At 39.7% G+C, this 14,524-nt stretch overlaps 1 protein-coding gene across 1 annotated transcript; it reads right to left on the reverse strand.

The window, feature by feature from the left end:
- Positions 1-2,917: 2,917 nt before the first annotated feature.
- LOC309696968 (insulin-like growth factor 1) lies at positions 2,918-13,296 on the reverse strand. Its single transcript, XM_082518529.1, has 4 exons — positions 13,095-13,296; positions 11,266-11,410; positions 5,372-5,550; positions 2,918-4,119 (listed from the first exon to the last, which is right to left on the reverse strand). Exons 1-4 carry the CDS (start codon positions 13,137-13,139, stop codon positions 3,931-3,933), a joined length of 558 nt encoding a protein of 185 aa, XP_082374655.1. The 5' UTR covers positions 13,140-13,296; the 3' UTR covers positions 2,918-3,930.
- Positions 13,297-14,524: the final 1,228 nt, after the last annotated feature.

Below are 14,524 nucleotides of genomic sequence, written 5' to 3' on the forward strand. Positions count from 1 at the left end.
AGGACTGCGTTAAGAAACTTCAAGTAATAAACCTTTCAGTGCTAAAGAAAGTTTCATTTGGCCAACACTAACAGGATCAGAATTTCTACGTGACAAGCTGGTTTCACTAACATGGTTAATTCAACGCTCGGGTAGTATTAACAAAGGGCGGGAATCCAGAAGGGAGGTTCTAGAAGTGCAGCCTTCTGTCGGGACTTGTTGGGGATGATGGGAGGAAGATAGAATAAAAGACAAACTGTAGAAGAGACCCAGAGATTAATAATAATTAATTCAGGTCACCTGATCCAGCCCTAACTATACACTTTATGAAAAAGGAAAGTTTGAAGCCTAATTTTGAAAGTAGAGAGGATGTCTGTCTCTTAAACTGGGAGCTGGTTCCATAGAGGAGGGACCTGAAAGCCAAAGGCTCTCCCAACCAATCTATTTAAATTTCATATGAACAACAAGTAAGCCTGCAGTTGCTGCTATAAGGTCTTTAAGATAAGATGGAGCCTGATTATTCAAGACTTTACAATGGAAGAAAGGATTTTAAATTTAACAGGAAGCCAATGAACAGAAGCCAATATCAGAGAAATATCTCTTTCTAGTCCCTGTCAGGACTCTTGCTGCAGCATTTTGGATTAACTGAATGCTTTGCAGTGAGTTTTTAGGACATTCTAATAATAATAAATTACAGTAGTCCAGCCTAGAAGCAATAAATGCATGAACTAGTTTTTTAACATCACTCACATCACAGACTAGATGTTTCTAATTTTAGAGATTGATGAAAACGTGCTAGAACAGTTATGCAGTAGTTGAATTCTGTAAGTCCGTTGTGCCATACCACATATGATTAACCAGCTAAACACAGCACACACACACCTGTCATATGCATATTGGGGTGGCTGGCTTCCCCTAGTCTGCATGCCAAAAACCCCAAATTGCGCTGCGATGCGGAGTTTGAATGTTAGTTAGAAAGCACTGAGAAAATGTGCTTGTGCGAATGGGTGAATGCACAAGTTCTGTAAAGTGCTTTGAGAGTAGAAAAGCGCTATATAAGAACCAGTCCATTTACCATATGCACGTTCGCCACCACTAGTTCATCTGTTTAAACAACTCCTTATATGGGGGAGGAATTTCTTTTGTTGTGTCTTATAAGGGGGACACAATAAGAGGGTGTAAGTGTATAAAGAGGGATGGACAGACTTCCTCGATTTGGTTTCTGCATTCCCAGCGTTACTGGAGGCCAGGGTAATGCCATCAGAGTAAGAATCTATTTAGACACCATGTTTCTAAAGTTTGTACGGCTAACTACAATAGCCTCAGTTTGAACTGAATTTACAAGCAGAAAGTTAGCGGCCATCCAGGTCTTTATGTCTTTAAGACATTCCTGCAGTTTAACTAATTGGTGTGTGTTATCTGGCTTCATGGACAGATAGAACTGGGTGTCATCTGCACAGCAGTAAAAATGTATGCTATGTCTTCTAATGATGCTGCCCAAGGGAAGCATGTATAATGTAAACAGAATTGGTCCTAGCACTGAACCCTGTGGAACTCCATAATTAAAGTTTGTATCATGTAAATGGGGAGTATTTAAATTTAAGCATATTACACACATGTGATGATAAAATATCTTTAAATAATGTTAAGTGTTTTATTCTTACAGTTTTATAGCATGCTTTTATTGTGACGTTTGTTTGACTTGTTTCCCGTGTCGTGCCAAGGTAGGTATCCTCGACAGCATGTGGTTCCCCTGTGTCAGGAGCACGCACTGGGCTCTCCAAATCACGACACTTCTTATAATGACTTATAATGACTCCTGAAACTTTGGATGTCTTAGCCCTTTATACAGTAAAGTTACAGGAGGATACAAATAATTAATGGGCAAAATGTCATCAGTTTGTTGAAATAATCCAGTCCAATAACGCATGAGAAGAATACATGTATCATTTTCTGTTTGTAACCCACAAACTGAATGGCAATGTGACAACACTCAAACCTCATAGTAGGGGCTGGATCAAGTGACTTTGACTACACTACTATTGGCCAAGCTACAACAGGTTTAGGCTGATGGGGACTGGTTTTTTTTTTTCACTTGTGGCTTTTCAAAGCCTGGTTCTCCCTGGTTCTCCCAGTATCGTGGTGTCTTTACTCTAAAGTTCCATGTTGGTGGGGATTAGAGATATTAAGAATTTGAATGGAATCATACTGAATAAAAGTGAAGCCCTGAAATGTGCACTATTACAAAAATCGTTCCTTGGTTGAGAAAAAATAACCTGTCAACACTCTGATGGTAGCAGGCATATCATTGTCTACAATGAAGAGAGGTTTAATGAATGCTGACAACAAGGTGCAAACAAGGTGAGGAAAGCCAGAGTAGAAGAAAACATCTAAAAGAGCCTCTGGAGAGAGATGAAACCAAGGATAACTCATACCAAAATACTGGGGAGATGAGTATTGTCAAGGAAAGGAAATGGCTCCTAATCTGAAGGACAAACATCAACTATCATAAATGGTGGTGGGAGTATTACGGCATGTGTAGTTGAGGGTTCTGCACTCTTCCGGATACAGCAGGAGGCGCTCTTAAGAGTTCTAGCTCCTGACACTCCTGTGCAGATAGAACACCTGGTTATAACTTCAGCTTGGCCTCAAAGAAAGCACACTTTGTTTAATCACAAATCTATCAGTAAGACTTGCAGCTCTTTATTTATCCACCGAGGCCTGAGATGACCTTCAAGGCTTTTGGTGATAACTGTAGCTATGTCAAAGTAAAATGAGCCAGCAGCTTAAGATCACTCTGAAACTGGAGGTTGTGTCAAGTTCTGATTAGAATTATATGAACGTAAAATGTCGTGAGATTTGAAAATACTCTGCTGTCACACCTGAAATCACTTTTACAGCCAAACAATGTAAAACATAACAGAGCACCAAAGATGAATAAGGCTTAATATTTATTATAGTTACGTGCTCATTGTGAAATAAATAATGAATGCATTTAAAGACATTTACACAACATATGTTCATAAACAATAAACACACACAGTGGATAAAATTTGTCTTTTACCCAAACAAATATTAAAGCTAGTCAAGAGTGTCAAGTGCCATCGAAATAAGTGTGAACTACAAATGACTCCACAGAAGGTGGTGTATATAACAAAGTGTTCGGATTCTGATGATGAGTGCATAAAAAATCTTATAAGAACTATTAACTACGGTATAGTGGCTGACATGTTTCTTAACAGACACCACACCAAGAGACGAGCACAGACAGAAGAATAGTGAAGAATCGGGCAGCTGAAGATGTTTTCATGGGTTAGAGCAGATGTGGGAGAATTAGGTCTACTGTATGTAAAGAAGAAAAAGCATTTATGGTGCTCTAGGATGAGGTAACATCTCAAAATAGATATAAAAAAATCTAAGATTTTTGTGCATTTATGAGTAGATCACTTCTGTTTCTGTTATTTGTTTCTTGTAACTTTGTGTTTCTCTCCCCACAAATGTTATTTCCATTAGCTGCACAGATCACATTAACGTGAAGATATATGAAGGCCTATAATGATAAGTACATAAAGGAGTAACTTCTTCCTGAACATTACTTATTCATCAAATTACTGGTGGCCTGTCTGAGGTTAGAGCTAACTTTTGTTTTAATCTAAATCAACTTTTTTCTTTTTTTAAATCGGTGTAACAAACAACCAAATATTCTCCATGAAGGGGCTAGGGGTTAACCAAACACTGTCCTTAACCATACATGGATTGCTGTGTTACTGGAAGTTTGCTGTCTGATTACATTTCTAAAGTTTCTGAGGTGACCTTTTATCTATGAACATATAAGAGGTCTGGGTCGCTGCACATACTCAAACACATACACTGTTTGATTGTTTTTATACCACAGGACTTCTGTGAGTATAAATATTAACTTCAAACTCCGGACTGTAAACCCATAATTCTTTAAAGTGCGCTCTTATTGGCTGCAGTCGGCTGACTTGTTGTTTCATATGCAGTCATCCTCCTGAGTGACCGTGAAACTTTGACTTTGTGCCGAAGCGAATGCCGCCAATTCCTTCTGTATTCTTCCCTCTTCGGACTGCTCGGAGGTCCCAGGTACTGTAAAAGTTTTTTCTGAAATACTTCTTGGAACTGCAAGACACAGATAAGAATAAAGAGTTCATTAAACAATGAGGAGCTTAAGGCCTCCAATACAGCTGTTAGTTTGTGTTATGTGGTCACTGTTGCTGATATTCTGTTGCTTCACACAAATTGTGCTGGATCACCACAGTACCAGAGAATTTCCCCGGCTTGGCAATACTATTGCAGAATTACAAATCCAGGAATATAAATATTCATCTCATAAGGCCAAAGCTCATAAAGCGCTATACAAATACAGGCCATTTACCATTTATAAGTCTTTAGTGGCTGTAGTGCCAACTGGTTGTTTTCCTCTTTCATGACAGTGAAACTTTCTGCTAAAGTGTATGCTGACTTTTTCTTTGTGGCTTTTGTGGTTTTGGATTCAATAAAATGAAACTTTTTTGTCTGTGGCCAGTTGAAACCATGTCTGGATTTACTTGTTAGGCATGTCTTTAACAGTGACAGGTGTGTTAGAGGAAAACAACACAATAAAACAAATACAACTCCCAATCCTGATTTTCTGGCTTAGTGTTGATATATTTATTAAATGGTAATATTGAGTCTGTCCAACATTCAGTAGGTATATGGACATATTCCTGCATTCTTATACAAAACACACTTATATGAAAAAGAAGGGAAGTGTTTTTCACAGCTCTGAAATAAACATATTTTTTTCACCATCTTTAGATATTTAATCAAAAATGGAAATAGTTGTGGATCACATGCTTGCAGTACTACCACAGATCACTGAGAGAAGACTCCACAGTTGGTTTACAAATGTTCTTTGGGATCTAATGTGACCTAATTTGGTAAAGGTCAGGAATGACTGAGGACACACGCTTCACTGTATTTTATACAATGAGACAGTTAAGGGTAAGGCCCAGCTTTTTTCTCTTTGATCCAGTATAATCAATCCTCTGATAATGTCAAGGCCAAGTGTGAACTTAAACAGCACAGTGGTGCAGAGTCAGCACTATCACTTCACAGCAAGAAGGTCCTGGATCAAATGCACTGCAGATGTTCTGGCTTCCTCCCACAGTCTGAACACACATGGCGGTTAGGCTAAGTGGTCGTTCTAAACCGACTGTACGTGTGAAGGACACATGATAGGTTCCCTCTCTGTATCTGGCCTTTGGGTTGTATCCTCATGTTTAGCCATGAGATAAGCTCCCACCTTCTCCCTGTTCTTCTGAAGTGGATAAGGTGAAGACAATGGATGGATACAAGGTATATAAACTTATTTAAACAACAGAGATCTTACCAAATTTGGCTGTGTAGTGGCATGTACTGTTGTGGATGGAGAATATGTGGTCTGTTGGCTCCTTGGTTTAGCACAGTACATCTCAAGGTGATGAAGTTCACAACCTGATGACAGGCAACACAGATCCACTATCCCCTTCCCTCTGGACCGAGTGCCATAACCAGACCACAAGCCTTTACCTGCAGAAGAGAGACGTGTCACACACTACGTTCTTCTCTTTCCTTTAACTATCAATAGCTTTACAGTCAAACAAAATCTCCTTTACAGAGTACAGTGGTGCTTAAGATTTACTGTGTCCCCTTATGTGGCCATAACAACTTCCTCCTCTGCAGAAAAGAAATGTGCTCGGACAGTTTAGTCATTGTTGAACTGTCGTGGCTGCGGCGCAGGAGGTAGAGCGTATCTGCTAATCGTCAGGTTGGTGGTTTGATCCCTGGCTGCTGCAGTCTGTGTGCCAAAGTATCCCTGGGCAAGATGCTGAACCCCGACTTGTTCCTGATGTGTTCATTTGGGTTTAAATGTCTGTGTGTGTGTTAAATGGATAAACACTTTTCTACATAAGAACGAGTCCATTTATTATTTTTATTTTAACATAATGCACTACCCAACTCTGAAAACACCTCAGGACACATTCTCAACAGGACAAAAGTCATGTTAATCATCTATACTGATATTAATGGGCGATCGTAGGGGCGTAAAGCGCTTTGGGGTCCTTGGGGACTAAGCCAAGTGCTATACAGATACAGGCCATGATGTGTTGGGAACAAAAAGATGCATTGAATTCAAAGACATCCCAAAAACCAAAGTGAAAAATATATGGCGGGCTAGTTCATTTAGCCGAAATTTCATTGTAGCAACTCAAATTGGTACTATCGGATTTAGGTCAGGTGCTTCATCCTCTAGCAACTATATGTATACTCTCACCACACGGGGAAGCTAGGTCCCACTGCACCAGCATAAGAGCTGACAGTCAAGAGTGTTGTTGCCTAAGCTGTAGAGGTCTGTGTGGCCCTCCCATGCTTTCCCAGACCATCACTGACCCACTACTAAACCAGTCATGTGGAACGATGATGCAGGCAGCATTCTCCACAGCTTCTCCAGACCCTTTCACATCTGTCACATGTGCACAGGGTGAACCTGCTCTCATCTGTGAAAAATACAATTCTGGTATTCTATGGCCAACCCCAGGGGTACCCAGCTGTGAGCACAGGGCCCACTAGAGGATGGTGGCTCTCAGGCCCATTAAATCCGTTTTGTCACTTACCAGTGGCCTGTTGGCCTGCTCTTTGTAGAGCTCTGACAGTGCTCTTTCTATTCCTGCTTGCACGAAGGAGCTGATACCAGTCCTGCAAATGGTTTAAAGACCATTCTGTACCCCTGTCCAGCTCTGCTAGAGTAAATTGTTAAATCTGTTGGTGCCAGGTATTACCTCACGCTACCAGTGGTGACATTGACCTAGCCAAAGGTATAACAATACCATTCCCTCTAAGCTTTTCACCAAGTTGACGGATCTAGGACTCAGCTCATCACTGTGTCAGTGGATCCTCAACTTCCTCACAGACAGACCCCAATCAGTGAGGGTAGGAAAACAAGTCTCCCCCTCCATCTCACTCAGCACTGGAGTGCCTCAGGGCTGTGTTTTAAGCCCCCTGCTGTACTCACTGTACACTTATGACTGTGTAGCCACATCCGACACCACCTCCATTGTCAAGTTTGCTGACGACACTGCTGTTGTGGGCCTGATCTCCGACAACATCGAGACGGCCTACCTGGAGGAGATTAGGAACCTGGAGACCTGGTGCCAGGAGAATAACCTCCTCCTAAACATCAGCAAGACTAAGGAGCTGATCGTGGACTTCACTACAAAGCAGGCGAGGAATTACAAACCCCTCATCATCAGTGGCACGCCAGTGGAGAGAGTGGACAGTTTCCGATACCTGGGTGTCCACATCACTCAGGACCTGTCATGGTCCTGTCACATCAACACCCTGGTTAAGAAAGCCCGTCAGCGTCTCTTCTTCCTCAGAAGACTTAGAGACTTCCATCTGCCACTGAAGGTGCTCAAGAACTTCTACTCCTGCACCATCGAGAGCATCCTGACGTCAAACATCTGCACCTGGTTTGGGAACAGCACCAAGCAGGACAGACGAGATCTGCAAAGGGTGGTGCGCTCGGCAGAACGCATCATTCAATCAGAGCTCCCTGACCTGCTGTCCATCTACACCAAGCGGTGCAAGTCCAAAGCTAGGAAGATTATGATGGACCTCTCCCATCCCAACAATGGACTCTTCTCACTGTTGAGGTCTGGGAAGCGCTTCCGCTCCCTTAAGGCCAAAACAGAGAGAATGAGGAGGAGCTTCTTCCCCCAGGCTATTCGGGCCCTGAACCAGGTGTAGGACTGGACTCTCCCAAACACGTCACTATAAGACTGGACTCTCACACACGTCACCACACGCACCACCACACATTTCCTATAATCCTATAATTCCTATAATTTATAATCCTTATCTTTATAATCTCTTCTGCTATTTGCACATTCTTTACTGTAAATTCCTAAGTTAATTTGTAAATTTTTGTAGTAAATTGTAAATATTGTAAAACTTTTCTTCTGTCATTTAATGGTCGGGCATTGTACAGCTACAAGCATTTCACCCCCATGTCATACTGCGTATGGTTGTGTGTGTGTGACTAGAGATGGACCGATCCGATATTACGTATCGGTATCGGTCCGATACTGACCTAAATTACTGGATCGGATATCGGAGAAAAATAAAAAATGTAATCCGATCCATTAAATATCACGAAAGCACCTCACAAAACTTGCAACACGCCGTAACTCGCCTCAGAACGTTAGCACGTCGGAGCAGTATGCATCACGTGATAGAGCGGCTGTGGCATGCGGGACCTGTCGGTGGTCTGGATAGCATGTGGAGCTTCGCTAGCAACCCGGCATTTCATCTCCGACAAAGTTATCCCGAGAGAAGTAAAGCAAGTGTGTAAGTCCATCTCTGAATGTTTGTAAAGCATTCCTGCGTTAAGCTTAACAAGCGACTGCCTCTTCTTGCTGCTACTTCAATCATGAAACTGCTTAACGATCAGCTGATCGGCTTTTCTGTCGCCAGTCGTGTCTCTTGTTTGTTTTTGGCCCACTTTGCACCAGAAAGAGGAAACCAGCGGCTGAACAACAGCAGCACGTTTAAGCTTGATCAGCTGTTGTTAGAATGTATTTAATATTACTTTCTACACCAGGATCTTTTTCTACGTAGCTGACGGCTGGTAACTGTGCAGGGGCGGATCTAGCAAAGTTTAGCCAGGGGGGCTGATAGGGCATTAACAGGGAAAAGGGGGCACAAAGACATACTTTTCTTTCTTATTCTCATTTAAAATGTCTAGCTTTTAATAAATAATTATCTGACACCCAAAGTTTTAATTTGATGTAAAATGAATAGAAGTCAATTACTGTATATAGTAACTATTAAGTCTAATATATATACCCTAGTAAGCTATAGTACTTTTTCCTTTGGGAAGGTACCATCTGTGCAGTCTGCAATTTTGTTGAAGAAAGATGTTGAATCTATTTAATATTTCTTGAAAAATAATTGATTTCTGTGCATTTTTTTTCACACTGCATCAAATTAAGGTTGATTACGTCGATTAAGCATCATGACGTGGAGCGTGAGGGGTGGTTCCCTATTTTTTATTTATTTATTTTTGTTGTTGCTGGGAGTTGGAACCCTATTAGTTAGGTTGCTTAATATTTATGCTAAGTACTCTTTAAAATACCAGAATAGGGAGGATGGTGTAGGTTTAAGTTTATTAGATTGATCAGTATTGCTGAACTATGAAATATTTTTTTTTTGCATACAGGTATAACAGAATAGCTTTAGTGTAGTTGTTGTTTTAAACTTGAGTATGAACTTATACAAAATGCAGCAAGATATTTAAAAAACAGTTTTGTTGATTAAAAAACACTATATCGGATTCATATCGGTATCGGCAGATATCCAAATTTATGATATCGGTATCGGACATAAAAAAGTGGTATCGTGCCATCTCTATGTGTGACAAATAAAATTTGAATTTGAATTTGAATTTGAATTTGAACAGTCAGAATAGATGAGGAGGAAAAATGTCAGTGACCGGAAACCATTTGTGTTTGGGGACTTGTCTTATTGCTGCACCTTTGAGCACCTTTTGTTAATTTCATTAACACCAAAGCAGCTGAAACCAATAAAAAACCCTCTGCTACCTGACTGACCACATCAACATCCTAGAAGTTTAAATGACTTATGCTCTGATTAATTCCTTCCTGGTGTTTTACAGATGCCATTTAAGAAGTGCATTTAAAATCATCAGGATTCATCCTCTGGAGCACAGACATGAAATCTACAGATGATTTCATGTCAGTCTGTTTAGTAGCAGTGACACTGTTTAATGTGAATGATAATATTTTTAAACCATTATTATTTACAGCTTTTCATTTTTTTAAGCTCTAAATCAAAATCAATAAATATAAGCGAAGAACTGACCCAAATGACTCGACCTATTACACTGACTCTGTTTAAATGGTTTATAATGTTATGTCACTAAAAACAAAAACAAAAAATAAGTACATAAAAATGATATTTTTACAACAAAACATATTCACAAAATAAAGATAAAACTGTTGTTTCATAAACAATAATAATCATACTTTTTCCACAAATTTAGCATATATATATATATATATATATATATATATATATATATATATATATATATATATATATATATATATATATACATAGATAGATAGAAAGATAGATAGATAGATAGATATGAAATGTAGAAGTAGAATATTTTGTCCTTTGTACATTATCAGTGTACAATTAGGAACAGTTCAATCATAACATGCCTGAGCACTGCAGCGTTCGTCAGCATTAGCGTGTATGTGAATGGATTAATGATAAGCAGCACATTATCCTGAAAAGACAAAATAATAATTGATACTATTTATCTTCACACGGCTGATTTAAAACCTCTTTCAGTGTTTACTTCTAATGTTTCTTTTCTTCAAGAGCCCTTTGACTGTCTCTAGCTTGGTGAATATGGTAAACATTACTTTCAAGATGTAGTCATGTTTAGTACTGGCATTGTGAACATTTATCGCGCTGTTTTTGGCATAAACAAAACATGAAACATGCAAAAGTATTTAGCACAATCACGATATAGGCCAAAGAACACAGTGCTTCTGAAAGAGCATATCTGCAGCTGCTTCTGCTCCCTCTCTGTACCTTTTTATTGCTCTCAGATAACACTGTTTTAACAATAAGACTATCACACAGAAGCACAGTGTCCTGGTGAGTATGCTGCTATTTTGATGCACTGCCACCAGCCTGATAGCAGATGCAGAGGGTTGCCTTGGTTAGAAGAGAGCAAAGGTAACCAGGTGAAAAGTCCAGTGGGTAACTGCATTGGTACGAGTACTGTGCAGTGGAAGTAATTAAAGTTTAATCGCATTTAGTTTTAAATCCTGATTATAGGGAGAATAACAGTGTGTTTAGCTATTATCAAACCTTTAATACATATAATAAATCTGTAGTTATAGTGGCACCATTCAAAATATTGGTAATTTGTTGTTTAATTTAGTATCTCATCTTAGCAGCTTTCAAAACATGAATGAACAAACAGGTGAAAAAACTTCAAAAAAGGAAACTAAGCACATTGGCGCACTTGTGTCCGTGCATCGTTACAGATTTACACCTGGAGCTTTTAGTTAAAAAAAAAAAGTTAAGCTGCTACTCCTCAGCTTGACTAATGACTAAAGTAAGTTGAATAATGTGGGCCCATCCTGCTGCTTGATGCATCAAACTCACAGTACATAAAGCCACAGCTTGTACTTGAGGCAGACTCACGTAAATAGATTCCACGGTCCCCACAGACAAACATGAGGTCACTGAGCAGGTCAGAGCCACATCGGACTTTAGCTGTCTCTGCGCACAGTGGCCAGCTTACCAGACAAATGCTGGAGTAAAACATGCAGATCTGCACACACAGCACCTGAAGACAAGAAGAAAACCACAATACGAGAAAGGTGTTAAGGAAATGCTGCCATTTTTATACATATTCCTCTGTTTTTGACACTCCAAATGTTAAAAAAGTAAATGAAACTGACTGACATGAAGGCGAGGCCTGTTCCATCAATAGTTTCTGACAAATTAAGCAGATAAAAGATCTGGAATTGATTCTGAATGTTGCCTTTGAATAACCATCCAGCACAAGTTTCAATATTAGGTCCAAAGAAATCTCAATGCAAATAAAGGAAGACATCGTTAGACTGAAAGTATAATGATGGATATTCAACAATCTGTTGACATTGCATGAGTGACTTTTGAACCTCATCAAGCAAAAACGCACTGTGCAGCTTAGTAACACCAAAATGCCCCAAAAAACCACAGAAGACATCATAAGCAGGTGACTGCAGAACGACTTCACACTGGTCAAGGCAAGAACTCAAACTCAAGACAAACCATCACCCAAGTCTGTAAACAAGACATGGTTTCATGAATTTAAATACAGCCTGCATAGCACAAACATCTTTCTAAATTAAATATTGGCAACAAAGAGGGACAGCACACAATCGTAGTGGAGGCATCTTTGTGCCACTGGCATGGATGGCTGCTGGCTTTTCAGTTAATGAAGAGGCAAACAGACCCACACACAAGCAGCAACTGATGGCAGCTGCAGTAAAGGTCCAGCAGTTCGTCTCAAAGGAAAAATGCCTCTGCTGAAGCAGTCATTGACTGCAAATGATTTTAATTCAAGTATTAAGAACTATCATTATAGTCTAAATGATGTTAGTTTGCCCTGTTACTTTTGACTCTCTGGAAATGGGCAGTATGTATGAAAATGCATTAATGGGTTAAACCTGTTGAATTAAAGCAGCAGTACTTCAGCCACATCTTGATTATTTCATTTTAAATCCACTGTGGCAGTGTACACAGGCAAAACTACAAAAAATGTACAATTGTCCAAATACTTACAGCTGTACATTTATTTATGATCTTTTACAACAGAATGATGTATTAATGGTATTTTTGTGGTACAATAAAGTGATATCCTTAAATATTTTATTAATAGTGAAACATTTGGGCTGTTTTAGGCCATAGTTGAACTGAAACAACAAACATCCTTCCAATCACACTACCCAAACTGTCAGTTTGAATCTGGCCACTGGATTAATTTAACTAAACAAAGACAACAAAACAAATAAGTGGGAACACTATGATATCTGATATAATCACAACGTCAGCGTAGACATTCTGTACAGTACAGATAGATAACCTTCAGTAACCAACACATAGCTTCTGATATTGTTGAGAGTAGACTGCAGAATTAAATGACAGGTTATACTATTGTCTCTATTGTTAAGGGAGCGTTAGGAAATATGACCAGTGGCCTTGGAAAGATAGCTCCCCATTTACTTTTACTTCTCACTTATTTTACTACTTAAATTTAACTAAGACTCAGGAAATTAATAACTAGCTAATAACGGATGCCTGGAATGTAGTGCTTCTGCAGACTTCAACATTTAGTTTAGAAAGATCAACTTTTTTTCTTTGTAAAAATAAAAAAATAAATAAAAACAAAAGAAAATAATGACAAGCAACAATGTTTAAAACACCACCTACATACAGTATGTTTCTTTTCTGTCCCACCTAAAAGAAGTGAGGCGAAGCCCTACCTGGAGTGTCTGTGGTCTGGCACGGAGACAGCACAAGGAGCACATCCTTTCTGTGTAGACCAGCTTTGGGAGACCTGCGGTCTTATAAAAGGCAGCAGGAGGGGAGGACTGCGTCAGGGCGGTTGCCTCCCTCCTATCCTCACAGAACCATTTCTGCTTGAAAATGTAGCAGATGACTTGGTTCTGTTGTCCTGAGAGGACGTCTGTTAGAATGACAAACATGATGAAACATGCTCAGGGTGAAATCAACTGCAACACACCAAGGAGTGGAAACTGAGCTGTAAACATAACTCTCTTTCTGTTCATGCCATTTTTGTACAGTAAAATATGTGCATACATATTTTGTATTTTCTAAGTTTGATTCCCCTTATTGAGATCAAAGAATTCATTCGGCAGTGATATTATACTGCATTCCATTTATATTATAAATAAAAATATAACCTATTCCTGTTGGTTTTCTCGTTTAGGCCCCCTAGCCTCTGTACCAGTGCCGGTTCTTGGCATATACAGTGTCCCAGGTCAGGGGCCGCATCCTTGAAGGCTGATTACATCACAGCGAGGCAACGAAGGCTGTCCCAGTTTGAAGGTTCCTCCAAATGTGGCCTCCTTTTCCCAGGTGTGAAGGACAGGTTGGATGAATCCTTCGTGGTCCACCCTATCCCAGGATTCATAGCGCAGCCGTGGTGGTGGAGATTTTTATTTTTTTTTCAAAAAAATGAATTACCCATCATGGAGCGAGGAGTAAATGTTTAGGTTCTAATAGTGATGTTTCCCAACGTTTCCCTTCTGTCGACTGTGTGGATGTGCTGCTTAATAGCGACATCTGCTGGATGTAAAATTATTGCAAGCATCCTGAACATCGCTCATTTATCCTGACTGATGAGCGGTCCTGTTTATATAAGTGCTAACTGAATGAACGAGAGGTGTATATTAATTTGATTATAACAAATTCATATGACTGATTAATACAGTGTGTCAAATGCAGACTTCAAAAATAGGTTTTGCAAAGACGTATAAATGAAACACGTGAAATCAAAGTGAAAGTGTTTGGGAAATATAAGCGCTCGTGACAGTGGGAGTGCTGGTGTGTGTGAAGGGTGGAGATCATTGTGTGCTGGGTGATAACCTCACAAACAGCTCCGATGCAAAGGAGTTCCCGACAAACACAATTTGAGCCCTGATCGCTGTACAAACAACGACTGCATCCACGTCAGTGTGTATGACACGGCAGCTGTATGGGTCACATAATTTGTCTTATAGCGACGCGCGTCCCTGTTTGTGGTTGATTTCTGAGCCATCACTAAGAACATTAAACCATTTGGCTTCATGCCAGCAAAATTGGTGACATTAGTGATATAGAACCGTCAGTTTTTAGTCAGAGTATTTACATACACTTAAAAAGTGGGAGGCACATTTGCAATCTGTTGTAA

The sequence above is a fragment of the Aulonocara stuartgranti genome, assembly GCF_965226115.1.
Source record: "Aulonocara stuartgranti genome assembly, chromosome: 20".
Taxonomy (NCBI): domain Eukaryota; kingdom Metazoa; phylum Chordata; class Actinopteri; order Cichliformes; family Cichlidae; genus Aulonocara; species Aulonocara stuartgranti.